The 27,508-nt window shown below is 45.9% G+C and overlaps 2 protein-coding genes across 2 annotated transcripts in view; both read right to left on the reverse strand.

Moving 5' to 3' along the window:
- Positions 1 to 285: 285 nt before the first annotated feature.
- Coq7 (coenzyme Q7, hydroxylase) lies at positions 286 to 8,807 on the reverse strand. The gene is made up of 6 exons (XM_021167992.2): positions 8,635 to 8,807; positions 4,845 to 5,023; positions 3,561 to 3,675; positions 2,595 to 2,734; positions 1,040 to 1,108; positions 286 to 518 (listed from the first exon to the last, which is right to left on the reverse strand). Exons 1-6 carry the CDS (start codon positions 8,705 to 8,707, stop codon positions 441 to 443), a joined length of 654 nt encoding a protein of 217 aa, XP_021023651.1. The 5' UTR covers positions 8,708 to 8,807; the 3' UTR covers positions 286 to 440.
- A 2,740-nt stretch (positions 8,808 to 11,547) lies between these two features.
- Positions 11,548 to 27,508, reverse strand: part of Tmc7 (transmembrane channel like 7) — a 49,368-nt gene continuing 33,407 nt past the window's right edge. The window contains exons 8-16 of the mRNA XM_021167895.2: positions 26,270 to 26,443; positions 25,106 to 25,263; positions 22,730 to 22,847; positions 22,444 to 22,541; positions 20,865 to 21,051; positions 18,511 to 18,641; positions 17,385 to 17,540; positions 14,882 to 14,960; positions 11,548 to 13,786 (exon numbers count right to left, since the gene is read on the reverse strand). Of these exons, the coding sequence (XP_021023554.1) occupies positions 13,706 to 13,786; positions 14,882 to 14,960; positions 17,385 to 17,540; positions 18,511 to 18,641; positions 20,865 to 21,051; positions 22,444 to 22,541; positions 22,730 to 22,847; positions 25,106 to 25,263; positions 26,270 to 26,443 (1,182 nt within the window). The 3' untranslated portion in view covers positions 11,548 to 13,705. The remainder of the gene's footprint in view (positions 13,787 to 14,881; positions 14,961 to 17,384; positions 17,541 to 18,510; positions 18,642 to 20,864; positions 21,052 to 22,443; positions 22,542 to 22,729; positions 22,848 to 25,105; positions 25,264 to 26,269; positions 26,444 to 27,508) is intronic.

The raw sequence follows: 27,508 nt of genomic DNA on the forward strand, positions 1-27,508 counted from the left end.
CCAGCTCACCCCGGCTCCAGGGATCCAACACTCTCTTCTGGCCTCCACAGACATCCACGTGCACACACACACACACACAGAGAGAGAGAGACAGAGAGAGAGAGAGAGAGAGAAATAGAAGTAAAATAAATCTTTAAAAAAGGATTTCTGCTAACTGACGAATGGTTTGTTCTTGATGTCTTGGGCCCAAATTAACTATAAGACCAAGGGAAAGCCAGCTGCAGGCACTGTAAGGTGAGCAGAGTTCGTTAACTGCCAGCCTCACAGCACAAGAAAACCAAGGAATCCGGCGCCAAAGAGTTTATTGACAAACATAAGCCCCAAACCCGGCCTCTTGTATTAACAAAGCACACACAGTGATAACTGTACAGCTCCTCCTCCACAAACATCACTCCTTAAGTTATGACCATCTTTTCTAGAAATGGATCAATAGACATACTCTAAAACCTTTCTGATAAATATATGGCTGCACTGCATCCAGCCTGAATAATCCTCTTCAACAAGGCATACGCGGGAGCCTGCGGAGAACAAAAGGCTGCGATGTACTAGGTGGTAGAGTATTGTCTAACATGCACCCTGAGCTGGGAAAATAAGCAAACGGGCAAGTGGTCTGTTAGTGGTAGAGCACTTGCCTAGCAAGGCCCTGGATTCAATGCTAGCCCCTAAACAAACAGCAAGGAAACCCCACGAGATGCATCTATTTTCAGATGTCAGACCTGGACTCTCACTGGTAGGGCAGGGTTTGGGCTCCTCTGGATAAAAGAGGATCTGGGAAATGATTTAATTTGAAACAAAAGCCATTTGAAATTCTAGAAGCATCTATGGCCACTGAACCGCTGGGTTGTTTCTTGGGATAGTAACAGAGCAGGACACAGGAGCCTCACCATGTACTATGGCTGAGCTTGGGTGCTTTCTGTCAAGTACCCGTTTCCCTGCCTTCTGACCTGTACTTTCAAATGTCTCCTTCTGGGAACAGAAACCTTTGGCCCCCTCAACCTTTAAAATGGCCCGGGAGCAGCACAGGAAGAGTTGGCCCTACCAGCTCTGCGTCGTGGTCCAGGCCTATGTCGTGGTGTTCAAGCTCCTCATCGCGAAACTGCTTGATGACCTGGGAAGAAAAGGAATCGCAGACCAGGGTGAGTCAGCACCCCAGGTTGACGGCAGCTCATCCTGTTTCCAGGCCAGAGCCTGTGTCCTCACATAGAGCTGGCAAAGGCCCGCATGCTTTTGCTATGAAGGGCTAGAATTCTTCACTCTGGCACTCCAGTGGGGTGAACAGCCTTGCAAGAGTAAACCATAGCCGTGGCTCTAATGAGACTTATTTACAAAACAGGCATGGCCACAGGCTAGAGTCGGCCAGTGTCTGACTTCAGGTTTTAAAAACCTGAGAGTTGTTGCCTGTCTTAGTCCCTGCTCTGTTGCTGTGAAGAGACACCATGAGCAAAGCAAGTCTTAGAAAGGAAAGCATTTAACTGGGGGCTTGCCTGAGGTTTCAGAGGTTTAGCTCATTATCAGCTTAGCAGGAGCAGGGCAGCACTTCAGTGTTGGAGCAGTAGCTGAGAGCTACATCCTGACCTGCAGACCTAGAGACAGACCCTGGGCCTCGCATGGGCTTTTGCAAACTTAAAGCCCCGCCCCCAACAACACACTTCCTCCAACAAGGCTAACCCTAAGCCTCCTAATCCTTCTCAAATAATGCCACTTCCCCCACATCTAAGCATTCAGATATGAGAATCTCTGGGGGCCACCGTTATTCAAACCACCACATGGCCAAGTACAGTAATACACACTGACATCCCCAGCCCTTGGAAGGCAGAGGCAGGAGGGCCAAGAGTCAAGACAAGCCTTTGTCTCAAAAGTAAACCAAACAGAATCTAAGTAAATGAACTGCTGTTGGGAAGAGTGCTGGAGGATGGTGACCAGGCAGGAGGACCTCTGTAGCCGCTAGTTTTAAGACCAGCCCGGGGCCAAATAGTTCCTTCTTTCCTATAGAGAAACCTGAGGAAAATCACTCAACCTGAAGAGTTGATCACCATTTTTTTTAAATTTTATTTTTGGAATTATTAGTTAACTCCAGCATTTTCCCCATCCCTTTCCTCCCTCCCATATTCCCCTCTCTGCTCTCCTTCAAGTTCATGGCCTCTCTTTTCATTAGTTGCTGTTGCGTGTGTGTATGTATTTGCTTATACATATTTAAATCTAGCCTGCTCTGTCCGTATAATGCCACCTGTAAGTATGCTTTCAGGCTGACCTTCTGGCACTGGACAGTGTGCTCTTCCCTGGAGAAGGCTACCCCTCCCATCTCAACCTTCCTGCATTGCTTATGGTTCTTTGTGTAGGGGTCAGGCCTTGTGGATTTTTCTCTGTCTAGTTAGTGTGTTAGCTGACATCATCCTTGTTCACCCTGTGCTGTTGAGTCATGGATGTGCAGAGGCCACACAGACCTGGACTGGGAACAGTTCTAAGCTGTATGATCTGTCTGTGTCTCACGTAAAAGATACACCCCCTTCCCCAGTTGCCTAAGTCCCTGCCTCCTTAGTACCCATCTCCTGTCACCTGCCCTTTCTCCCCTCAAGCAGCGCACAGTCAGTCACCTGCAGCAGCTCCTCATACTTTTCAGGGTCCTCTTCCATCAGCATGCGGATCTGGTTGTTGTAGTGATTAGCGATAGACTCTTCTACCGCCACGGTGCAGGCCATTGCTCCTTCCTTCCCCAGCAAGGCAGTTCCTGCCCCTGCAACCGTCAAACAAAGTCAAGCCACAGGCTGCTGGTCATCTGTGAGGCATCCTGACACCTGGGTTGGTAACTCTCTGGGAGGGCTGTGTCGTGTTTCTCGGGGTGTCTAATGGCACCCGATATCCACCCTCTAGATGTCAGCAGTACCTGCTGATCATGACAATGGGCATTTAGATATTCCCATGAATCCCTTGAAACAGTCACGCCTGGTTGAGAAGCGGCTGGAGCTTATATCAGATGCTAGTTACAAAGCTCTTTCTGAATGTATTTTTATTTTATTTGGTTGTTTTGTTTGAGACAAGATCTCACTATGAAACCCAAGTTAACACGTGGGCTCAATGAGGCTTGACCCCCTGCAGAGAGCTGAGAGTCTATCTGGGTTCTCTGCTGTTCTTCCGTGTGTGTGTGTGTGTGTGTGTGTGTGTGTGTGTGTGTGTGTGTTATGGAACTCAATTTGTAGACCACGCTGGCTCAAACTCAGAGATCTGCCTGCCTCTGTCTCCCGAGTGCTGGGGTTAAAGGTGGGCACCAGCACTCTCACGGTCAAGCTGCTCTGAGGTCAGGATCCTCAGGACACAGATTCTGGCTGTGGTGGCATGATCCTAACTTCCCTCTGTGAGTTATTATACCATCTATTTATAAAAGTGATAGCTCTATCTTCAAGTCATATAAACAATAAAATTCAATCAATTTCATCAACTTCAATTTAGCTTTAGGAAAACACACAGTAAATTTTAAAAGGTTGGATGCAGCCATGACAAGGGCTCCAGAGGCAGGAACAGCCCATCATTAGAGCCCAAGCGGCTGCTGGACAGACACATACCCAGGGCAAAGCCTGCCACGTTCCACAAGGGCATCAAAACCGTAGGTCGGGCCCTGAATGCAATCATCAGCTCGTTGAACTTTTTCAAATGGTTCTTCTCCTGATCCCACATTTTCTGGGGGGGGAAACATAAAAAGAGGCATCACAGGGACACGGCTCACTGAGCACACAAGAGGTAAGAATGAATTGGTGCAATGCTGTCTTCCATCCCCTTAAATATGCATGAGATAAAAGCAAACCACAGAAGAATCTCTCAAGAAAGAAAAGGGCCTGCCAAGTAAATGAAGAACCAAGGCTTTGGACAGAGCTAAGTGTTCCACCTCCAGAGCCACACACACCTCAGTGACCATACAGTCAGCTTGCATAGTGAGCCATATAGAACTCCAGGTTCTGACCCACCGGCTCAAGCAACCACAAGAGAAAATAATGAAAAAAAAACTAACAACAACAACAACAACAACAACAAAACGGTGTCCTGAAAACTCACAGACTGTTCTCAATAGAAAACAGGACAGCCAATGAGAGGCATTCTCCTGGCATGAAGGACTCTTCACAGGAGAGATGTGCAGGGCCACAAGCAGACACCCACCATCTTACACATGGGATGAGCTCTGGGGACTGGGATCTGCGGGGATCTAAAGGGACACAAGCTAAGCTGCCATGTGTCATGGTGACAATGGCTCGACAGGAGCTGGTTTATTCCCCAGCCAGACCCAGGGAGGCGGGGGTTACCAGGCTAGTGTGCACACAGGGAAATGAAAACCTAGAGGTCATGTGACCTCTTCAAGGTCGCAGAAGTAGGTGAGAGAGCTGGAAAGGAAACCTAGATCTTCGGGGCTGTTAACCCCTCTCTCTGACACTCTGTGCTAGGACAAGCCTACAATAACCTCCTGGCATATGGAACCTTCTTCTAATGGAGGGATTTTCAGCCTTTTCTGCAATGAAACATTAACACCACAAATACACCCAATTTCCAGACCCAATTTCTTTCTCTCTTACTTTCCTCCTCTCTCCATTTTTTCTTTCTGACTTGGAACTTCCTGTGTAGACCATGCTGGCCTCAAAGTCCCAGAGATCACCCTATCTCCAGCTCCCAAGTGCTGGGATTACAGGCATGCACCACCACACCCAGCCATAGTCAATGCATATCTGTGCTTTTAGACAACAGAGCATGTGCTTTGTTCCAAGTCCTCCCTTTGGAGCACACAGCCAAAAGTGATGCTCGAGGGCTTCAGATACACTGCCAGGGCAACAGACTGGGCTGAGACTCAGGGAAGAACCCACCTGAATGACAGGGCCAACACTGGTCCGACCGAGCACGGCCATTTGCCCTGCATAGATGCGGTTTGCTCCATATTCACCAGCGTGATCCACCCGAATTATTCGATCCACGGCTGCCCGGTTAATATTGTCTAAGGTCATCCCCGAACTGTGACACCTGATGATGAGGCCTCTTCCATACTCTGCAATGAAAACGCAAGTGTCCGTCTCATTATCCACACAGGACACTGACATTCCTGAAAACAGAGTTGTGGGGCCCAGGGATGGAACTCAGGCCCTTGTGCTGGACGGCAAGCACCTTTACCCACTGAGTCATATCGCTGGCCTGTTGCCTTTTTGCCGACAGAATGAAAGACAAGCCTGAGGGCTGGACACATCTACCAGTGTGTGTTTTTTATCACCTGCAATGCTCAAACCCAAAAGACTTCACCTAAAGACTGGGGCTTCTGGCTTTACTTTAAACGTATGGCGATCTGGAAGGACTGAAATCTGTCCTCACCAGGCAGCTGACATGACAGCTGTTTCAGGAAAGGGAGGCTCCCTTCTCAAGCTGTACAGCAGAAGCCCCTGGCGTGCACCCAAAGCTATGATGCTCTCCCCAAGTCTCCCTGGGAAGCGGCTAGTGTTGATATTCTGAAAAAGCTCAGGGGACAAAGCCTGGCATCCCAAGTTGGGGCTTCAATGTTCTTTTACTACACCAGTTCCATGGGCAGGTGACTGAGACCCTGCCTGACAAGGTTTGACCTCAGACTAAACTCTTCTTCAAATATAAACTCTTTTCAGGAAACCAAATGGCAAACACTTTCACTACACTTCCAAGCTCCAGATTAGAGGATCTTGAATTTTTTTTTTTTTTTTTGNTTTTTCGAGACAGGGTTTCTCTGTGTAGCCCTGGCTGTCCTGGCACTCACTTTGTAGACCAGGCTGGCCTCGAACTCAGAAATCCGCCTGCCTCTGCCTCCCGAGTGCTGGGATTAAAGGCGTGCGCCACCACGCCCGGCTGATCTTGAATGTTTACCTCCTCCCAGAAGGGTCCTGTAGTAATGTGTGTTTATCCCATATAAAAACGGAAACCCACAGGCCCTCTGGTTTGTCACTCTAGCTGCACCCTGGGATGGTGTTCAAAGTGCTGCAGGCTCTCTGTTTGCTATGACCACCATGTCTTTGGAAGACACTTCTTTTCACCTAAGCAAACTTCAACATCCAGAAAACAGGTGGAAAAGTTCCCATACATCTTTGGCTCTTTCATCAAGAAGGCTTAAGGTTTTTGGACACAAGGCCACGGGGCAGGATTGGAGTATCTGGTGTGTATGCATGCCGTCGTTGGGAACATGAGCTTTGCTACCAAGTAGAATTTTAAATGCTGTATCTACTTATCATGGTGCTGGAGATCAAGACTGCCCTGAGCTACCACTGAGCTACATCAACAGTCCTGGGACAAATAGCGCTGTGTGTGCAAAGGCATGTGGATTCTGCAGGAGTGAGAACGGCTTTGTCTACTGCGCATGGCATGCTCTGTCTCACTCAGCTCACTGATTCTAACTGGACAGAGTCCATGGAGCAGACACAGCACCTCAGCTCTCCTGCCAAGTGTAAGACACCAACCATTCCAAACTGTCTTCAGACAGTGGGGCTCTACGGTTTGAGGCCCATATTTTATGGGACAGTGATGGGACACAATCAGGAACTTGCTGCATTTCTGTGTCCAAGTTCAAGGGCTTGTGCTTCTGGCCAGCTTGTCTCCTTGCAGAAAGCAGGGTCTGGAGACAGACTTGGTGAGCCAGTTGTATTTCTCAACACAATCTTGTTTGCTTGTAATCTTACTTTTTAGCAAAGAAAGTTCAAGGCAAACTAGTACTCCTTTTTAAAAGTATATTAAGGAATAACAAGGGCCTGGAGAGGTGGCTCAGCGGTTAAGAGCACTGACTGCTCTTCCAGAGGTCCTGAGGTCAATTCCCAGCAACTACATGGTGGCTCAGGACCATTTGTAATGGGATCTGATTGCCTCTTCTGGTGTGTCTGAAGACAGCTACAGTGTATTCACATATATAAAATAAATCTTTTTTAAAAAGAAGAACAAGGAGCTGAGCAGGTGGGCCAAGTTTATATGGCTGGCTTTTGAGGTGTGATAAGCAGGATTCTTTATAACTGAGAACACACTGGAATGTTCCCTAAAACGCAACCTCTGTACTCAATGACTGGGAGAGGGTAGTGTTTGTCCTTTTATCTAAGAAATCAGTATAGATATTAATCCCAGCATGAGTTGGCAGCGCTCTGTGAGTTGAACAAGAGCATCCTGGTGAACAAGCAAGGTCCAGGTCAGCCAGCACTAAAGGCTGTCTCAAAACCAAATTAAAACCTACCCAGTAGCAAGGCTATTTTTATTTTTTTAAGGAGACATACACTTAAGGTTTGGTTTTTTTTTTTTTAAATTATTATCTTGAGGGTATATAAAACAAAGGAAACTAAGTTACTTCATAAATGAAAACAAGTGATTTTTATTGTTAACCTGTTCACTGGGTTAGCAAGGAACCTTAAAATTCACATCCCTGAGACCTGACTGCCTTGTTACACACTTTAAAATAAAGCTGAATCCCAGAGCTAGAAGCTCTCAAGCGTGCTGTTCCAGCCATGGTATCTGGGAGATTTTAAGTGGCTTATGGACACATAAATTACATACTAAGAGGCTCTTAAAAAGTCTCTTCTGATCCATTTATCACCAAGGAAAACATCTCTATAACTGGCATGTCTTGAATAATATCCAAACACTTGCTATGCACTCTTCTCTTCCAGAAAGAAAAACAGCCTTGGACTCAAGCCTTGGAAGGCACACACAACAATATCTAATGAAGTTTCATAGCTGTTCTCATGGTATTGGTGGTGGTGGTGGTGTGTGTGTGTGTGTGTGTGTGTGTGTGATTACTCATCCATTTGGGGGCAGGCAATTCTGGATTATTTACCAAAAGGATGTAGTTTCAATTAAATTACTTAATAAGTTGTAGTTAAACAAAAACACATCTCATCTCAAACCTCCAAACAATATTGCCTTCAGGCAAAATAGAAATCTAATGCTTGAAGATTTAGTTGCGAGAAAATGACCACGATTTTCTGGGGCAGCTCAGATGATTCAGACCTGAATCCAGACCTACCTCTCTCCATTCCAAATTCAAAGCTTAGCATATTTTGCAATACAAACAGTCCCATGAGAGGCTTGATAAAAACAGAGACTCCACGGCTCAAAAGAAGGCTCAGCAGTTTAGAATGTGTACTGCACTTGCAAATGACTTGAATTGGGCTCCCAGCACCCATATACAGGGATTCACAAACTGCCTGTTACTCTAGTTGCAGATTCAAACCCCAATTCTGGCCTCTCTAGAATTTAATTATTGTGCGCACGCACGCACACGCTTTTTTAAAACTCTAAAACCTATCAATCCAGTGAATGATGAGGGGGACCCGAAAATCTGCATTTATAACAGGTTGATGCTGTCGTCGGAAGGCTACTTTGCTTGAGAAAGTCCCGAGTGGAGACCGGAGGGACACTGCAGGACAATCAAGTTCCACACTTGCACTTGACGTCACATCACAGGCTGGTAATCACTTGTTCCCTGGCAGGGCATGTTCCTGCAGAAGTTCACCCGTTCCTGTCAATCAACTAGACGTACTACAAACCCCACCCCCATGTCGCGCGCTTGTGACGTTATACGTCCTCCCCGTGACATCCGTGACCTCCACTGCAAATAGTCACCGGCGAAGAACCCCGAGCCGAACCACGACCCCGAGCGGCCGGTACCTGAGAAGGGCCTCCGGACACCAGTGCGCAGGCGTCCCATAGAAGCAGCCGCTATGGCTCCGGCGGCGCTCATCGCTGCGGACAATGCAGCTATGGTCCAAACGCCCCGCCAATCGTGCTCTCGACTCAGGGTGATGACGCATAGATGCCGCGGACCGAGAGCCAGAGGAAACGCCCCTAGGCCCTGGATTACACCCGATTGGTTAGAAATGACCGATTCAACTTACTCTATTGGGTCTGCCCCCTGTCGATCATTGGAACGTCGTGTAGGCGCCCGGTCGGCTCTTAAGGTTGATGCAGAGCTGCCCTGGAGAGGCAGTTTAGGTTAGGGCTTCTCCCTGTCTTGGGAAGGCCACCCTCAGGTCACTGTTGTTTCCTCCACGTTACGGAGATTGTTTTTCTCTGTTAAAAGCCGATTTACACCTGAAAATCAGCAATTACTTGGTAAAACATGCCAGTTTTCGGTGTAATTGTGGGTTTCCCAGTTTGTTTCCCGTTACTTTCCGTTCCTTCTCGATTTTTATATTGAGATTTGCTTCATTGTTCTTCATCCTTTACTGGATTATTCATGGCCTGGTGCACAGTAGTGATGAACATAGCTGTGTGTTGAGGGAAGGAAAATCTAGCAACATACATTAAACATTTTAAAGTGCATATCCATTAATATGACAGCGAGGATCTAGCCAATAGAAATAAAATTTCAAGTCAGATAAGTATATAAAGGGGAAAACCATACCTGCAAGGATAATCAGTGTCTATTATAGGACCACTAGAGACTGTGGCTTTAGGAAAACTTGAGTTTACACCCTTGGGGGGGGGGGGAGTATGTATTTGATTCATAGCTACTGTAAAATAAATGAAACTACTAACCCATTCTATATAATTATAGTGTTCAAGTTAGTATACTACAGTAACTTAAAATTAAGACGAGCCCAAGTGCTGGGCCTTAGCGGCAGTGAGGGTACTTTAATATTCCTGTGGAGTACTCCGCCTAAATCTGGCTCTCAAAGCCTTTAAATGTTCAGAACCTTTCCCGTGCATTCCACTTCTAGATCTGTCCTAAAGAGATAAAAGAATGTTGAGGTGTATGTCCTAGTTATTACTGGAAATTTTTGGAAGTGTTAAAAAACTGGAGCTAGAGAGAGTTCAGAAGTTGAGAACAGGTCTTGCTCCTGCAGAGGACCTGGGTTTGATTCCCAGAAGCCACAGCAGGAAGCTAACAACGGCCTGTAACTCCAGTTCCAAGTGACCCAGCACTCTCCTCTGGACTGTCTGCACATGTGACACACAGACAAATACGTTTTTTTAAAAGGTTACCATCAGCCGGGCATGGTGGCGCACACCTTTAATCCCAGCACTCGGGAGGCAGAGGCAGGTGGATTTCTGAGTTCGAGGCCAGCCTGGTCTACAGAGTGAGTTCCAGGATCAGNCTGAGTTCGAGGCCAGCCTGGTCTACAGAGTGAGTTCCAGGATCAGCCAGGACTACACAGAGAAACCCTGTCTCGAAAAACCAAAAAAAAAAAAAAAAACCAAAAAAAAAAAAGGTTACCATCAAGAGAATGCTAACAAACTATGGCTCATGAGCACAGTTAGCAGCTCCCTGTAATGGATGTAATGACTTGAGTTCAGATCTGATTATGTCACTCAGGCTTGCCTCAAACTGGTGATACGGCTGCTTTGGCCTCTGGAGCTTCCAGGGGTGTTAGAACAATGAACTTTGAAAGAACTTTGGATAAAATAGAACATTTAAGTGGAAAAGATGAGACTACTACATTTTCTTTCTTCCCTCCATTTGTGCTTGCTTGCTTTCTTCTCCCTTCTCTCTCCTCTCTCTTCTCTCTCTCTTTCCCTTCCCTCTCCCTCTTCCCCTTCCCCCACTCTGGTTATGAGACAAGAATTTCTACCCTGTATCCAGGTGTCTTTCAACTTGCTGTGTCGTCCAGGCTGGCCTTTGGTGCCTCTTTAAAAAAAACTTGTGTGCTTATGTGTAATTTTGATTTTTCTCTGTGGTTTTCAATGTTCTCATACTTTATAGTAAGTACTCTTATATTTTCAAAAGACAACGAAGAATATGAGATTCCCTAATCAAATTCTGAAATATAAAAGCAAGTTTGTCTTAGTTTTGTATTTTTGTGTAAGGGGACTGTCTCTGAAGGGGAAGGAATTTGTTCACAGTCACACAGCAAAGAGCATGTCCCATGTTTCAAGTACCTCTCATGCTCTGGACAGGTTTCTGGTAAAGCCTCACTCTACAGAGTAAAGATGTGTTCAGAAGTTCTCACACGGTCAGATCTTGTACCACCCAGGAAAAAATGAATTCTTCAGTTCGAAAATACTTAGCATAGTGGCTAGCTGCCATCAGAGTTTTGGCTTTGAGATCTGATTTGCCAACTTAACAGTTAATGCAAAGTAAAGACCTGTCTAACTGGATTCTCCTTCTTCACTGAGATGAGAACATTTAGTGGCTGTGAGAACCTGCAGGTCTGCTCTGCCAGAAAGAAAAAGAGAAAGAGAGAGAGAAAGAGAGAGAGACAGAGAGAAAGAGACAGACAGACAGACAGACGGGAGAGAGAGAGAGAATAGAAAAGAGAGGAAGGGGAAAGAGAAGGGAGAAAGAAAAACAGAACCGGAGCCTATAGTAGCAGATGGGAAGTGATAATGTTTGCAAAGGCTTTTAAAGTTCAATTTCCCATTGTTCCTATGGGGGAAGAATGACAATACCTACTTCAAGTACCCACCAGTGACTGCATAGTTACCGGAAATGTGTGTTACCACTGTGGAAGGCTAGATGGCCATTACAAAAGGGAGCTACTTGGAGAGAACATCAAGATGTTATTAAGGAGAAATTCAGAAATATGTATTCACAACACACACCCAACACATATATAGCTACTTTCAATATTTATTATAGAATAATAAAATAAATACAGTGGCTTTCAATGGTAGCAAGATATAAAATGCTTAAGATATCTTTGTCTTTGACGTTCAAAACACACAAACCTGCTTTTCTTTGGCTTCTTAATAGCCAAGAGGAGACAAGACTCATCTAACACACCCATCGATGTCAAAATGCTACTTCCTCTAACTGCAGTGACAAAGAGCAACTTTACCGAGTATTGCAGTTCTCTTCATCACTTGACCAGTGATGAGGAGCATCTGTGGGTTCGAGGACAACCATACTCTAAAACTTTCAAGACACTGAATCAGGAGTTTAACACACACCCGTTAGAGAGCTGCACTTTAAAGCTATACAGACATTGATTGCCTGGTTATTCCAAGTTATTAGAATATTCAAGTAGGAGGTGCACACATTAGCAGCACTAAAACCAACATACTTATTGGCATATTTTGTTATCTGTTTTATAATAAAGAAAATATGTTGTTTATTTTATCTACCATTCCTACAAACGTAGGACAGCAGATTATCCTCAGGGCCACAGTGAGGACAAGAATGTTCCATGAAGGCACTAGGCAAAAATGCCAACAACCAGGATTTGTAAAATGAGAATGGAGTGAACTTTGGTTTACTCAAAACTCCTGTTGTTAGGCTTAAAAACTCATAGATCTTAAAATACAAGAAAATGTTACGAAGCACACGTTCCCACAGAAACAAAAATATCCCAGGTTAACAGCCTCATGGAAGATGAAGGAAATGATTGTGTAGAGCTTGAGGATATGAGTTCCGCCTCCAGATGTACATATGCGCGCACACACACACACACACACCTCACCAAGGGCCCTTTATACGAATTCACACATGTAAGAGATGGACACACACACACACACACATCTGACAAAGCACCCTTTATACACATACAGACATGGAAGCTACAGCGAGTTAGCTTTGCTTCCAGAGGAGAAGCCAATCATTTTTGAGGAACAAGGCAGTGATCAGAGCAGGGAAGTCCATCTTGGCAGCTTTCTAAAACATTAATTGAAATTTAAAGGTTAGGAGCCAGTGGAAATCAGTAAAGACTCCACTGTCCATCACAGGACTGCAGTACACTGACAAAGACCTTAAAGTGAAAGCAGATCAAATTAGACACCACTAAAAGGGACGCCCCATAAGGGAGGCTTATGATGAGGTATTTAATTAAATACAGCTTTTACTATGCTGGAGATCTCAAGAGAGACTCTGTCTTTGTAATGTTTTATAAAAACAAAGGAACACACACGCAAAGTTTTAAACTCAGGCAAACAAAATCTAGCCCTTTGAAATGTGTACTTAAGAAATCAGAACCCAACCTCTGTTTGTATTATGGGGCGTTCTTAGGAACAGGCTAGCTCTGAAATGCTCTGCGTCCTTCAGGAATGAAGAGCTCCATGCACGGAAGAGGAATAACACTTGGAAAACAGAGGAACTGCCTGTGCACCTTGCAAAGTTAAACCCCTCTTCAATTCTGTCACCAAATCTTAGAAATTGGGGCCAGGTGGAGACTAAAGGCTAATGGCTAACCGGTTGGCTAAGGTCACTTTCCCTGGAGGAGTGAACAAGGCTGGAGAAAAGTTCTAAAAAGCTGAAATTGCCACCTGGCCTAGTCCCCTCCTCAAGAGGGTGATACTGACTGGCATGGGTGGGAATTCAAGTGTGATGGGGTGCACAGCAGGGATGGATTGCCTTTCTGCCTTTCTGCCAGGACGGCCTCTCCACATTCCTATCAGCTGTTCTAAGCCTTAGCACCTGAAGATTCCTGCTCATCTGAAAAAGGAAGTCAGGTTTAATTTGAAGTCACCAGTGGCATCTGGGAGGGTATTCACTCGGCCTGGGAAGGCTTTCGGAGAAATCTCAGTTTTACTCTAAAAAAAACAACACACACACAACCCTTTTTTAAAAATATACAAAAGTCTAAACAAAAAAAATAAATAAAAGTCTCCCCTCTCTGATCGTGAGAGGCTGAGCAGCTTGAGAAGTTAGTGTTTTGGTGGAGTCCACAGGGAGTCACCACTCCCTGGGGATCAGGCTGGGGGTCAGCCTGCTTGGCTAAGCCACCAAAAGTCATTTCCACTCAAACCCCAGGTGGACTCTGTAGGGTCATCAGAGCTATGTGTTCAGAAGTTTCGGGCAGCATCTTCATGCTGAAGCCGGCTGGCTCCGGACCTCCCTTTGAGCTTCCGTTAGTTTCTGGATAAGATAACGCTTGTCACGACTCTCCTAAAAAGACAAACAGATTCAAAGGGCATCTTATGTTTAGGACTGTACAAAGCCATTTCTATCTAGTGAATCTCTGCTCTGAGTCGGGGTAAGGGATTCCAGTCATTAGATTACCACAGTGACTTCCAGTCTGGCCTGTCTCCCTCACTGAAGTCCCAATCATAGTCCCCACAGAGCCCTGGGTTCTATCCCCAGCATTGCATAAATTAAGTGTGGTGGTCCATGCCCATAATTCCAACCCTTAGGAAGTGAATGTAAAAAGATCAGATCTGACAGGCAATATAATGACTTCTGGCAGTGTTAAAAGAATTATTCTGCCTCAAACCTCATCCTTCACAGCCACACACACACACACACACACACACACACACACACACATCTCTTGTCTCCCCAAAGTGCCTGGCTAATTCCCACACTGGGCCCTCCCACTCCTAATCAGGACCTCAAATAACTGGCTATTACCATAATTCACATCTCACTTTTAATGTCACTGCCTTCAACAGGCCTTCCCCAGCCACTGGCTGCAGTAGCCTTGGTTCTCTGCAAGAGCAACAAATATTCTTAACCACTGAGCCATCTCTCCCACTCCCTGGTCCACCGTTTTTTGAGACAGTTTCTTAATTAGACCTGCAACTTGCTGGGAGTCAGCCCACAGATCACCCTGATTTTGCTTCCCCAGTGCTGGGGCTACAGAGTGCAGGCCGTGACACCTGGCTTTCTACATGGATGCTGGGGTTGACCGCAGGTCCTCAGACCTGTGCAACAGCACTTCACACTGAACTATCTCCCCCTTCCAAAGTTAGCTTCTCGAACTCTTCAGTCCTTAGTCTCTCTGGTGTGGTGCTGGATGGACCAAGTGAGTGACAGAAACTAGAGAGAGCTGTTATAGTTTTTCCCCTTTCTGTATTTGAAACAAGGTTTTGCTATCAAGCCAAGGCTGGTGTAGAACTCACTACGTAGACCAGACATGTGGAATTCGCAAGCTTCCTGCCCCAGCCTTCTGAGTGCGAGGGTGACAGGCCCGTGCCACCATGTCCTGAGTCTTGGTTTAAGGACCCTGAGTCATGTCTGACCCTTTGGCCTGTGCCTCCTTACCAGGGACAGCTGTTCTCGAAGCTGTACAACCACCTGCTTGTGTGCTCCAGCCAGCGCAATGAAGTAGAACATGACGAGGCTGCAAAGCAAGACAGACAGGTCACCTGTGTCAGCAGAAGGCCACTGAAAATCACCTAGCACTCACAGGGAAGTTTGAATATTGAAGGCCAACAAAATGACTGGAGGCCTCACTCACATGGGAGCCTGTATCATCTAAGGCCACTGAAAACCACCCAGCACTCACTGGGGAGTCAGGACACCAACACAGAACCCAGAACATTCCATCTGAACTATGTTTTCTTTTGCTAGAGAAAATAACTAAGCAAGCAAAGTCCTCATATCTCCGAAGAAGACAGCCTGAGAAACAGCTGGAGCCAGGAGGCTCTGACTTGTAAGTCTTTAACTTTCTGAGCTAATTATAAAATTACTGATGCTCCCCTGACATGCAGAGTGACAAAGTGAGATGAGTTACAGTCGGGAAAGTCAGCTCAGGGTGTCAGTAACTGGCTATGAATGATCACTGGGCAAGTGCTCTGGCCTCGGTTTCCCCATCTGTGAGATGGGTACAGGAAAAACCCGGCAACGACAAGGTTAGGACTAAAAGCCATCAACAGCTTCTTGTCTGCAACTCTGGGTCTCAGATGGGGACAAATTACCTTCACGGAGAGTTCTAAGTGGGACAGAGGGTGAGCCCTGCCCCCGGTTCCTGCCTAATGTCCCCAGACAGGGCTGATAAAAGGAGGACCAAATCACCAGGACATCTAGAGATTCTCTTAGTTCCTCCAAACAACAGCATCCAAGGAAAGCAGAGGCAGAGCAGATGCTCAACCCCAGGGGCACTGAGCAAACTGTTAACCCCGGTGCTGCAGGGACGCAGCTTCCTGGGAAGCCCAGGTCAGCCAGCTGAGCATCAGCCAGCTGAGCAGCCCTGATTCATTTCATTAATCTCAGCAAGGAATAGGATTCCACTACTCATGAGGGTTTTTTTTTTCTTTTTAAACCTGCTTCCTATAGTATGCTTTTACTGAACTATTGATATCATAGGATAAGAGCATTTGTAAGTTAAGACGTGAAAGGCAGAAGGCACAGTCAGTTGTAGTTAAATGTAGCTTAAATATGGCCGAGCCAGGGCTCGATGCAAGCTGCTCTCTGCTGTTTCTCTGTTGTTCACTGATCCATTTTTTTTTTTTCTCCATAAAGTATGAGATTTAGGCAAACCACCAGTGATCTTAGGAATAGGCCACCTTTATTTGGTTTTTATGAGCAGGACCACGGGCCTCCGTTCACATGCGTAATCTGAGTCTAGTCAACATTCCCCTAGCACGTGACATTCTGGGGCATTCCTAAAGGCCATGTGCTTATGAAAGTGTGGCTTTCAGCAGGTGGTGCTGTGAGGAGATGGGGTCTCGCAAGAGGAAGGCAGGTCACACACGGGCTGTGTCCTGCCAGGGGATATTGAAGGGAATTCCTCTTTGCTTCCCAGTGGACAGTGAAAGGGCTCCCTGCACCACGTGCTCCCACCATGCAGGCTCAAGGGCAACAGGGCCAAGTGACCATGGAATGGAGCCTCTGAGACCCTAATCCAGGATAAGCCTTCCTGTCTTATAAACTGATTCTAGAGTATCTTGTCCTAGTAGCAAAAGCATTCTGTTGGGACCTAGATAAAATGTCAAGGCCTAGGCAACAGTTCCCTAGCAAGCCTGCCATTAGAAGGAAACTTTCCAATGCCAAGATTGAGTACACATTCTGTTCTGTTCTGTACCCTTGGGAGCCAATCATGACAGAAGTTAGTAGAACTGGTTTATATAGTTACTGACAATAAGGTTGAAGCCGAACCAACCAACCAACAGCACTTCCTGCACCTATGGATAAGCATTTGTATACTGCCCCTGGGATGGACCCCAACAGAAGACAGACACCTGCACCAATAAAAGAAACTCTTTGGAATAAAACTTCCACTTTGAGTAGTGGCCAAGTAGAGTTTAAGTTCCCACGATCTCCCTGGAAACTGACATCCTACTTGGCAGAAAGAGACATACATGTACCTGGGTAACTGACACCCTGGTTGGCAAGTTAAGACATGACTGTTAGACAAGTCCTATCCTGGTAGACAAGTTAAGACATAAATATTAGACAAGGCAGTCCCCTGCCACAGTTGAACACCCTAACCAATGGGAGCAGAGTCAGTGCACAACAAAGACACGCTCCTAAGGAAATCTCTTATCCCTAAATCCTGATTGGTGGATAACTTGGCACAGATGTTTGTGAATTTTGGGCTTAAAAACCCTGTAAGATCTTAACTCAGGGTCATGGTTCAGTTCTCGAATCTGGGCCCTGGTCCATCAGCCCTGGAGCAGATGCTCAATAAACCATCCCTGTCTGACAGAGATGGGGGTCTGTGTGGGGTGTGAGGCGATTCCTGGACCCAACAATTCTAACACACAAACTCCATTTCCCAAGTGAGAGGAGATGTATGTACTGGCCTGGTCTGGCTGTCACTCACCAGATGATCATGAAGAAAGGCACTGCAAAGGCTTCTGATGTAACGGCATGGATCAGGGTCTGCAGCGAGCTGGGGAAGGTGCTCACAGTCTGGGGGATCACCTCCCAGGTGGTGTTGAAGTTGGTGAATGGGCCGCAGGCTTTTGAGGAAGGGATGCTGCCAGGACAGAGAGGGAGGAAGCTCAGGCCAGGCTGAGAGGTCTGCCTCCGCATGGCCAGCACAGGCTGAGAGGTCTGCCTCCACATGGCCAGCATATTTATTTACAATAGTCTACAGGGAACTTCCCCAGTCCAGAAGTTTCTGGGATATTATGTTTGAAAATGCTGACCCTGAAACTGCATCAAGTCTCTAGGTCTAAACTTTCAGTTTACAGGACACCCAAGACAGAAAAGTAAGTTTGATGTCGTGGAACATAAACAATTAGACATATAGGTATCCTCCAGTCTCTTAATTGAAAGGCAGAGAAAATGGCCTAGACTCCCCCCAGGAATCAAAGACAACTAAAAAGATATGACAGCTGAGCACAATTCGGGGAGTGGGAAAGACTGTTACTTTAAAATAAACCTGGGAGGGAAGACTGTGCTGGGGGACCTGAGAAATCCGAAACTAGCACAGATGAATGAGCAATCTGTTTTCTCCCTCCCTTTTCCCTCCTTCTCTCTCTCTCTCTCTCTCTCTCTCTCTCTCTCTCTCTCTCTCTCTGTGTGTGTGTGTGTGTGTGTGTGCATGTGCACATGAGTGAACAAGAGTGCTTGTCTGGAGGCCAGAGGTCAAGCAAAGCTTCTCAGTGAACACTGGACCTGAGGCTTGCCCTTTAGAGCAGTCTGGCTGGCCAGAGAGTCCCTGGGATCTGCCCATGTCCATCCCCTCAGCTGTCTCTCTCTGTGTCTCTCTCTGCCTGCTCCCCAACACTGGGAGTAAAAAGTAGCAAGATCAAACAAAACAAAGGAAAGCTAAAAATTAAAAAGGAATTTAAAAGGTAGATATGGAGAAGCCAGCAGGAACTTATTGATCTCTGAGGGCAGAACACTCTAGAAAAGCCCTGAAGAATGTTACAAGTTCTTGAACATAAAGAGACACAAGTCACAAAACCAAGGACCGTTTTAGAAAATGAAGAAATACTTACCGAGCCATGCTGATGGTCAGAGGTATGATCGCTAGGCACAGCCCAATCAGCAACACCAGCAGGAAGAAGAAGTTAGAGTTGGATGCTCTGAACTGCCGTGGGGAGGGTCTGCAGGTGTAGAGAAGACTCAACTACAGAACACAAGAGAAGAGGAAGAAGCACCAGTCCTCAGTAGGGCCTCCGAGAGCGAACACGTTCACAACACCGACAGTGCAACTGGGGAGTGTCTACCCCTGCCGGGGTACAGTGTCACACAGATCAGAAAGAATCCTTAGCTCAGATTCCAATTTGGGGGAAATTCGTGTTGATGGCATAATTGGGAGAATGAATCAAAAACCAGCAACACCTCAACTGTTGAACAGACAGAATAATCCAGAAGGAATGTTGAAAACCAACAGTAGGGACTCCTCAAAGCAGATCTGTAAGATCTAATGTATCAAGTACTTTAAAGTCATCTTTGAGGCAGCACGCAGCACTTTAAAAGAATGAGAGCCCATTAAATCCCATGCGGTGGAAGGAAACTATTAAATTTCAAGATCCTGTGTAACATAAACTTTATTAAAGTTTTATTATTTTATTATTCATAGGTGTTTAAAGTGGATCTACAATGATCTATGCCAACTAGGGAGACATTTTGCTTGAACATTTTACACACATATAACCTTTCCTATGTGTTTAAAATAAATATTTACACAGAGGGGGAAAGACTCAAAGGAAATATCAAGTAGAAAAGCAGGGAAAGAAGAAAGGCATTCTATGTTTTTTAAACTTGCATTTCTGTGGAAGACATGAAACTTGTCAGTTCCATAGAAACTAGAGCAACTTGTGAGCTTAGTTCTGGGGAGAGTCAGCCAGCAGGGCGGGCTTGGAGCCAGTGACTGCCACACACACCTGCCCTTCACTACAGTACACATGGGAACTCACTTGTCAGCCAGTGTTTTCCTGTGTGTCCACATTCCTGCCTCCTCTGATGGCATTGGCTACTTGATGTTTCCAAATGAAGATGGAAGAACAGTGGCCTAAAGCCAAAGGCTCCCAGAACAAAGTCCAGCCCAGTGCAAGGTCCTTCTCACAGGGTGAGAGCCAATGCTCAGCTGTGGTGAGCGACATCTGCCTCCAACACTCAGGGAAACAGCCACACTGTATGACTGGGGGCCAGTTAACCCCTGAGCCTTGGCATGCTCCTTCCTAAAACATGAGTGGCTACTCCAGGGCTGGAAGCCGGGGGAGAACCAGAGTACCAGGAGACAACCCACAGGAAGTGGGGGTACTGAGGGGCACGGGCTCATAGCATTATTATCCCATTATTGTCACCGTCATTGTGAATTCTATCATTTCCATTTTTGAATGGCTAGGACTAGGTAATTAGTAAATGTTAGGCTTGGGGTAGGCATGGTACTTTCTTAACATGCTCAAAGTTCTGGGTTCAAGCCCCAGCAGATACACATGCACATACATATAAACATATACAAACACACATACATACACATATATACACACACACACACATACATATACACACAAACACAGATACACACTCATACACACACAGAAAGAGAATTAAAAGTTTTTTGAAAAATCTTTAAAAAGATCTCATCTTCATTTAAAAAATAATAATGAGAATGGCTTGCTTTTATATTCATGAACAAACCAGTAAGTCCAGGCACGCCAGCCACCTGCAGGGCTACTTGACACATGTAACACCCGGTTCTACCTGGATCCCTGGGGACCATGAGCTGGGACTGGGCTTCCACTAGCCAAGGAGCTCTGAAAAGCTATGGGTTGACTCCAAAATTACAAAACAGAAATCAACAAATCCTTGGCTAAATGTCACTGAAACACACCACTGTTGTATGATTGACAGCTCAGACTCATGCTGTCAATCAGTCGTCTATAAAAACTACATTTAAGCCCTAGGAACAAAGCAATTCTTAAATGTGCTTGAGAAATTTGTTCTAAAACAGAGCAAAACAAAACCAGCCTGCAACCTCAGCACTTGGGAGGTGGAGGCAGGGAGATCAGGAATTTGAGACCAGTCAAAGATATACAGACTGTTTCTCAAACAAACAAATAAATAAATAAATAAATAAATAAATAAATAAATAAATAAAGGTGAAAATGTATTTGAAGTCCCTTCCCAGAATATATTCATATAAAGGAAGCCCTGGGCTGGGGGTACATGTACTTATGATGTGTCTCATGGAGTACAGAATGGCCTTCAAACATGTGAGCTCCAGATGGTATACCCCTGGCCTGGCATGCTGGGGATATGCCGGGTTTCTGTCCACAGCACAGCAAAAACCGGAGCTATAGAAAGACCGGTGCAGGGTGGGAGCCCTGTCTCCTTTCCTCACCTCTTTCACATAAAAGATGATAACGAATTTCAAGGTGGCAATGGCAGGGAGGAGTGGGGAGAAGAAGGCTCCAATCCAGCAGATGGTCTGCCCGTACACGATGCCCAGGACATTGTCGGGGATGGCGAATTCCTGCTGGCCCCAGCACTGGATCAGCTTTGAGGAGGCACAGTAGGTCACCAGGAGCCTGGAAACAAACTAGATGCGTGAATGATGTGAATGCATGCAGAGGACAGAGACTGACATCAGGTGTCTCCCTGTGCCATGCTCCACCTGATTTTCTGAAACAGGATCTCTCACTGGGCGGGGAGCTTACTGATAAGGCTGAGGTGGCTGGCCACTGAGCCCCAGGGATCCCCACCATCTCCAGCTCTCTAATGCTGGGGTGTGCACAAGCTGCCACTCCAGGCTTTACCTAGATACTGACAATCTGATTTCAGGTCTTCATGTTTGTATGGCCAGTGAGTACTGAGTGACTGTACTGAGTCATTTACTTGGCCCATGTATGTATGTATGTATGTATGTATGTATGTATGTATGTATGTGCATATTTGGGGTTTTGTTTTTGAGATAGGGTTTCCTCTGTGTTAACAGCTCTGACTGTCCTGGAACTCACTCTGTAGACTAGCCTAGCCTTGAACTTACAGAGATGTGCCCTCTTCTTCCTCCCGAGTGCTGGAGGATTAAAGGTGTGCATCACCACTGCACCTCTGTATGTATGTACAGATGTGTAATTGCACAGTGTAGAGGTCAGAGGACAACTTATGGAAGTCAACTCTCTCCTTCCACCATGTGGTCCCAGTGCGCAACCTAGAGACATCTTACTGGCCCTCAAATTTCTTTTTCTAATATCTAACTTTAGGGTTCTCTGGACTTCTAGTCCACATCTGAATTAAGATGGCTAGGCTGGTCTGGAATTCAGGATTCTCCTGCCTCAGCCTCCTGAACACTGGAACGACAAGCCTTCATCATCACACCCTTGACTGGGTATCTTGACTGTGGTGAGAAGAAAGAGTTTCATTTAAGACTCCTGGAAGGACACAATGACAACAGCAGTAAGGGTCACAATAGTGGTGGTCACTTTCTGTTGAGTTCTGTGCTCTGGGGTGTTCTCCCCATGGTATCTTGCTTATTCTCACAGAAAGGCTGTGACGTGACCCTGCTATCATCCTTCCCTGTCTCAGATGAGAAACTCACTGTCTTGTTACTCAGAGAAACAACTTGTTCATGGTCACATAACCTGCAGGAAGGTGGTGTGAACCCCGATCCAGAAGCTGCACCTAGTGTGTCTGCCCTAGCAGGGGCTGGGCTACATCAAGTGCAGGGAGTCAGCTCAGGAGGTCTTGTGGGAAGACCATCTCTACCGGGGTCCCAGGGTACCACCCAAAGATGTGGCGGCTGATGCTGCTACTGTGTCAACAGCCTAGAGTCATTTGAGTCACCAGATGTCAATGGTTCCCTGGTGTGAGTGGCGTCACCCAGCACTTGTGGAGAACATGAGTGGGTCATAGAATGGGGGCTGGCAGGGACCCCAGGAGTAGGATGTAGAGTGGGGGCTGGCAGGGACCCCCACACTTACTTCCTAGGGAAATCCACAAACAGTGTCACAGCCAGGATGATGATGAAGTCGAAGATCATCAGCTTGTACATTTCCTGTCCCACCTGAGTCTCCCAGCACTGAAACCAAGACATGAGACATATTAAGAGACCGACTCCCAGCATAAGAAGCCAGCCTTCTGTATCCTCAACTGTCCCCACATCCCTCTTCCTGAAGCTCCTGCACAGAATTCAGTATCCAAGTCCTTGACTATGCCGGGAGTGGAGCCAGATCTGCCTCGCAGCTGGCAGCCCAGGCCATGGCTCACCGGGTAGAGTTTCTGGTTATAGCCGCAGAGTTCACACGTGCTGTCACCACAGGATGTGATCTTGGAGCCTAGCGTGAACACCAGCACACAGATGGTGGCCAGCCGCATAAAGACACACCTGCAGGGAAGAGGGGAGGGGGAAAGAGGCATCAGAGCTGGCCTCCCTCTGGACCTGACACTGAGGAGAGACACAGGCAACTTCCTTGCATGCAAACCTCAACCTAGGTAGAGATTCTGCTGGGGATGAAAAGGGAAAGCTCTGGAAGTGGGTGGTGGGGAACTGGCTTAAGGCCAATGAATTGTACACTATAAACGGATAAAAGGGTCAAGTGGTAACTTCATGTTCTATACATTACAATAAGTTTTAAAAATAATAATGTTTTATTATTTATGTGTATTTATATGTGTTGTTTGTGTGGATATGTAGACATGGATGTAGGTGCTCATGGAGTCAGAAGGGGACATCAAATCCCTTAGAACTGAGATTACTGCTATAAACTACCTGGTGTCAGTGCTAGAACCTGAACTGAGGTCCTCTGCAAGAGCTCCTAACTGCTGAGCCATCTCTGTAGCCCCTACAAAGTTCTAAGGCAGAAAATAAAATCAAGGCACAGTGGTGCACAGGATTCAGCCTGAGCCACAAAGGGAGACCCTATTTCAGAGAGAGAGAGAGAGAGAGAGAGAGAGAGAGAGAGAGAGAGAGAGAGAGAGAGAGAGAGAGAGGAAGGGGCAGGGGTAGGGGTAGGGGTAGGTGAGAGAACTGGGGTGGGGGGCGGAGGAGAGAGAGAGGAGCTGATCCAGTAATTAAGCTCAGCACGTGGTCCTATGTGGATTCTAAATTGAACCCCGGCCCCCGGCCCCTCCATCATAGAGACTGGTTCTACTTTGGATCGTGTGATAAAGATTTGTTAAACAAGACTGTTGTGTGGAAGGGCTTGAGCGGTCCTACAGTGACAGGGAGGGAACCTACAGTGAGGGAGGGAGACACAAGGAAGTCGATATGATTGAAGGGCATTATACATGTGTGAAAACATCACAATGAGCTTATTATTTTGTCCAAATAAAACTCTCTCTCTCACACTCACTCTGTGTATGTGTCTCTGTGTCTCTCTCCCCGTATGTGGAAATACAAAATACAAAGGTTTTATTGTGTGTTTGCTTACTTTAAAAAAGATATAAACAGTCTGGAGTGGTGACTCAGGCCTGCAAATCTTAGCTCTTAGGTAGCTGAGGCAGAGGTGGCTGGAGGAGGATCCAGAGTTGGGGCCAGTAAGGTCACAGTAAAGATTGCTGACAGCCATTCTATTATACAGCCACAGTTCACTCAGCCACAGATAAAGCTATCGAGAATAAAAGATAAATTCCTTAGCCTTGTCTCTGTCTCAGCCTGTTTTATGTCATATTGACACAAGCTAAAGTCATCTAAGACATGGAAGCCTCAATTAAGAAAATGCCTCCATAAGACTGGGATGTAAGGCATTTTCTTTCTTCTCTCTTACTTTTATTTATTGATTTTCTTTTCTCTTCTTTTCTTTTCTTTTTTTGGTTGGGGTGGTAGTGGTAAGTTTCCAAGCAAGGTTTCTCTGTAGCCCTGGCTGGCCTTGAACTCAGAGATCTGCTGGCCTCTGCCTCCTGAGTGCTGAGATTAAAGGCTCAGCCACCATCACTCATTAGCATTTCCTTACTAAGTGATTGATGGAGAAGGCCCAGCCCATTGTGGGTGGGGCCACCCCTGGGCTGGCAGTTCTGTGTTCTAGAGAAATCAGGCTGAGCAAGCCATGGGGTACAAGCCAGTAAGCAGCATCCCTCCATGGCCCATGTACCAGCTCCTGCCTCTAGGTTCCTGTTCTGTTTGGTTCCTGCCCTGACTTCCTTCACTGGTGACCAGGGATGAGGCCGTGTAATCCATCATCTAAGTGCAGGCCTTTTTCTCTCCAAGTTGGCATTTCATTGCAGCAACAGAAACCCCAACTAAGACAGTCTCAAAAGGTGGGGGATAAAACTCAATTTCACATATTTGAGAAGTAGGAAAAAAAAGTTATCTTAGTCAAGCCTAAGTACTCACTCAGTCATTTTTATTCACTGGTGTAAACTTTCTCAACTCTGCCTAATACTGTTAATTCTGCCATCTTTAGATCAGAATGTCCTTCTAAGGCCTCATCCTATGTGTGCAGTTAATCCAGAATCAAAGGTACAAGACTGACAGGAGACGCTGAAGACTGAGGGCCTTCACTGCTATCCAAACATTAATTTATTCACGAGCTCATCAAAGGAAGGATGATTGTCAGGACAGCAGGCAAATACGATGCAATCTATTAGCCATGTCTGCCATGAGTTAGCAATGATCTACCTGGCACGCACGCAGTCAGGCATTACCTAAGAATCGTCAGGCGGATCTCAAAGCCTGGTGAGTAATCCTCGTAGTGGATGATCTTGGCAAAGATGATTGGGGTAATGAAATTGGCCAGGGTAATCACAATGGACGGGAGGTACAATATCAACAGGTTCTCCCCAAAAACCATCTTGTCAATTTCCTGGAAAGATAACACAATGCATCGGTCAGCATATACTGTGACGCTGAAGACTTGAACTGAAGAGAACTCAACTATGCAGGCTGAGCGGACAAAGCCTACTTATCATCCAGTGTGGCTGGGAAACACAAGCTTTGGATGCTCGATCCTCCCTTACAGGCACATACGCAGAGACCTGGCACTATGATGGAAGTCTAACAAATGCTACTGGACATATTCGTGAAGGGATTTCTGTACATGCTGTGTAAGTGGCCAAGTCAAGGTACTTTCAAGGATGTTGTAATGACTGATTTGTAACAGAATTCTCCTTTCTCTACGGTAGCAGATCACTTAAGCCACTGCAGAGCAGAAGTTTAAAATCAAACTCCACATCTCATCCTTGAAGAGCCAGGCCTGTCCCAGCCCCACCACTTTCTCTTTGGCTAGAATAGGGATACAGCAGTGAATCATCTTGCACCATACAGAAAACAGCCACAGTCTATGGATGCCAAGGCCACATGCTGTATGGTATCTACAGTACATGGGTATCTAATGCCTAATCATTTAGAGCCACTAGACCAATTTAGACTGTCTTTTTGATTTTCGAGACAGGATTTCTCTGTGTAGCCCTGTCTCTTCTGGAACTCACTCTGTAGACCAGGCTGGCCTCAAACTCACAGATCTGCCTCCCAAGTACTGGGATTAAAGGCATGAACCACCACCACCCAAATTAGATTATTATATATCTAAAAAACACTTACTATGAAGTGCTGTCCATGTCTCCTCAGTGCTGGAATTACAGGTAAGCACAACCATGCTCATTCCAACATGGGTTTTTTACATCACTGCGGGTGGCGAGAGGCCTCGGGAGTTAAGAGTGTATACTGCTCTTGCAGTGTGCCAGGATTCAGTTTCGAGCATCCACAGCCGCCTGAATCTCTAATTTCAGGGGGACCTCCCTAGGCCCATGCACCCATGTGCACAAACCCCACCAGAGCAAAGGATCACCGTACACTCGTGTGACACTCACTTTTTTCATGTGTTCCTGTGAGAAGGCAGTTGCTAGGTAGATTGCATAAAAGCATGCCGCTAGCACAGCAAGCACAATGCAGTTCAAAAACAGCCTCAAAGAGTAAATGCGGATGGTCTCCTCTGAGGTCCTTTCTGCTATTTTCTGTCGTATTCTCTCTTCTTCCAGATCTGCCTGAGGACCAAAGAAAACTCGTTTGTGAGCACTGGGAGGGGTATTCATGTTGCCGATGATACCTTCCCAGGCTAAGCCCTGCCAGTTTTTATGTCTAAGGCTTATAGCATTGATTCTCAACCTTCCTAATTCTGTGACCCTTTTAATACAGTTCCTCATGTTGTGATGACCCCCAACCATAAATTATTGTCGTTGCTACTTTGTAACTGTAATTTTGCTACTGTTAGAAATCACACTGTAAATATCTGTGTTTTCTGGTAGTCATAGAGGACCTCTGTGAAAGGGTCATTTGACCCCCTAAAGGGGTCGTGACTGGCTGACCTGTAATTGAAGGGGTTGAGAACCACTGGCTTATGTTATGGTAAGGTAGAATTCCCCACTCAAGACTGCATTTAGCTTTGTAATAAATGTGTAAGCTGAATCAGCATTTATAATGGTGTGTGTGTGTGTGTGTGTGTGTGTGTGTGTGCGCGTGCATATGCAGACTGTGCAGTATTTCTTTACATAGAATATATGTGGTTACCATTATTTTAATTTTATTAATTTCTCATTTATCTATCTGAAGTTCTGAGGATTGAACCCAGGGTGCCTTGTGTATGCCAGGCCAGGATTCTACCATCTACCTCCATCTCCAATCCTTAACAAAAGTTTTTGTTTTTGAGATAGCGTTATTGAGTTGCCCAGAACAGCCTCAGATTTTATTTAGCTCTTCTTCCTTGACCTTTCAAGTAGCTAGGATTATGGGTGTGTCCTACTATGTTTGTTTTTATCTACCCTGGAGGTCTCTGCATTAAACAGAATTTAATCCATTCATATTTAGTGTAATGTTAATAATAGATATAACCCCACACAGCTTCCTTCATTAAGCTTTATATTCCCTCCCCCAACCCTTTTCTGATGGGCTATTCATTTCTCTTTCTCTATTAACATGGAAGTTTCCCTGTTATTTTTCAACTTCTCTCTAATCCATTATTATCACAGCATTCTCTTCATGTTTCTAGTACAAACAATGTTTATGGCAGCTATGACCAGGAAGGGTATCAGTAAGATAGTAGAGGTAAAGGT

This window comes from Mus caroli, chromosome 7, assembly GCF_900094665.2.
Source record: "Mus caroli chromosome 7, CAROLI_EIJ_v1.1, whole genome shotgun sequence".
NCBI lineage: Eukaryota > Metazoa > Chordata > Mammalia > Rodentia > Muridae > Mus > Mus caroli.

What these genes read in the sequence shown, in the direction of transcription:
- Coq7 (XM_021167992.2), bottom strand. Translation starts at nt 8,707, where the DNA reads ATGAGCGCCGCCGGAGCCATAGCGGCTGCTTCTATGGGACGCCTGCGC. An exon ending in AGTATGAGGAGCTGCTGCAG is followed by an intron (nt 1,109 to 2,594) that starts GTGACTGACTGT and finishes TTTTCTTCCCAG; the next exon opens with GTCATCAAGCAGTTTCGCGA. An exon ending in TGGACCACGACGCAGAGCTG is followed by an intron (nt 519 to 1,039) that starts GTAGGGCCAACT and finishes TGTTCTCCGCAG; the next exon opens with GCTCCCGCGTATGCCTTGTT.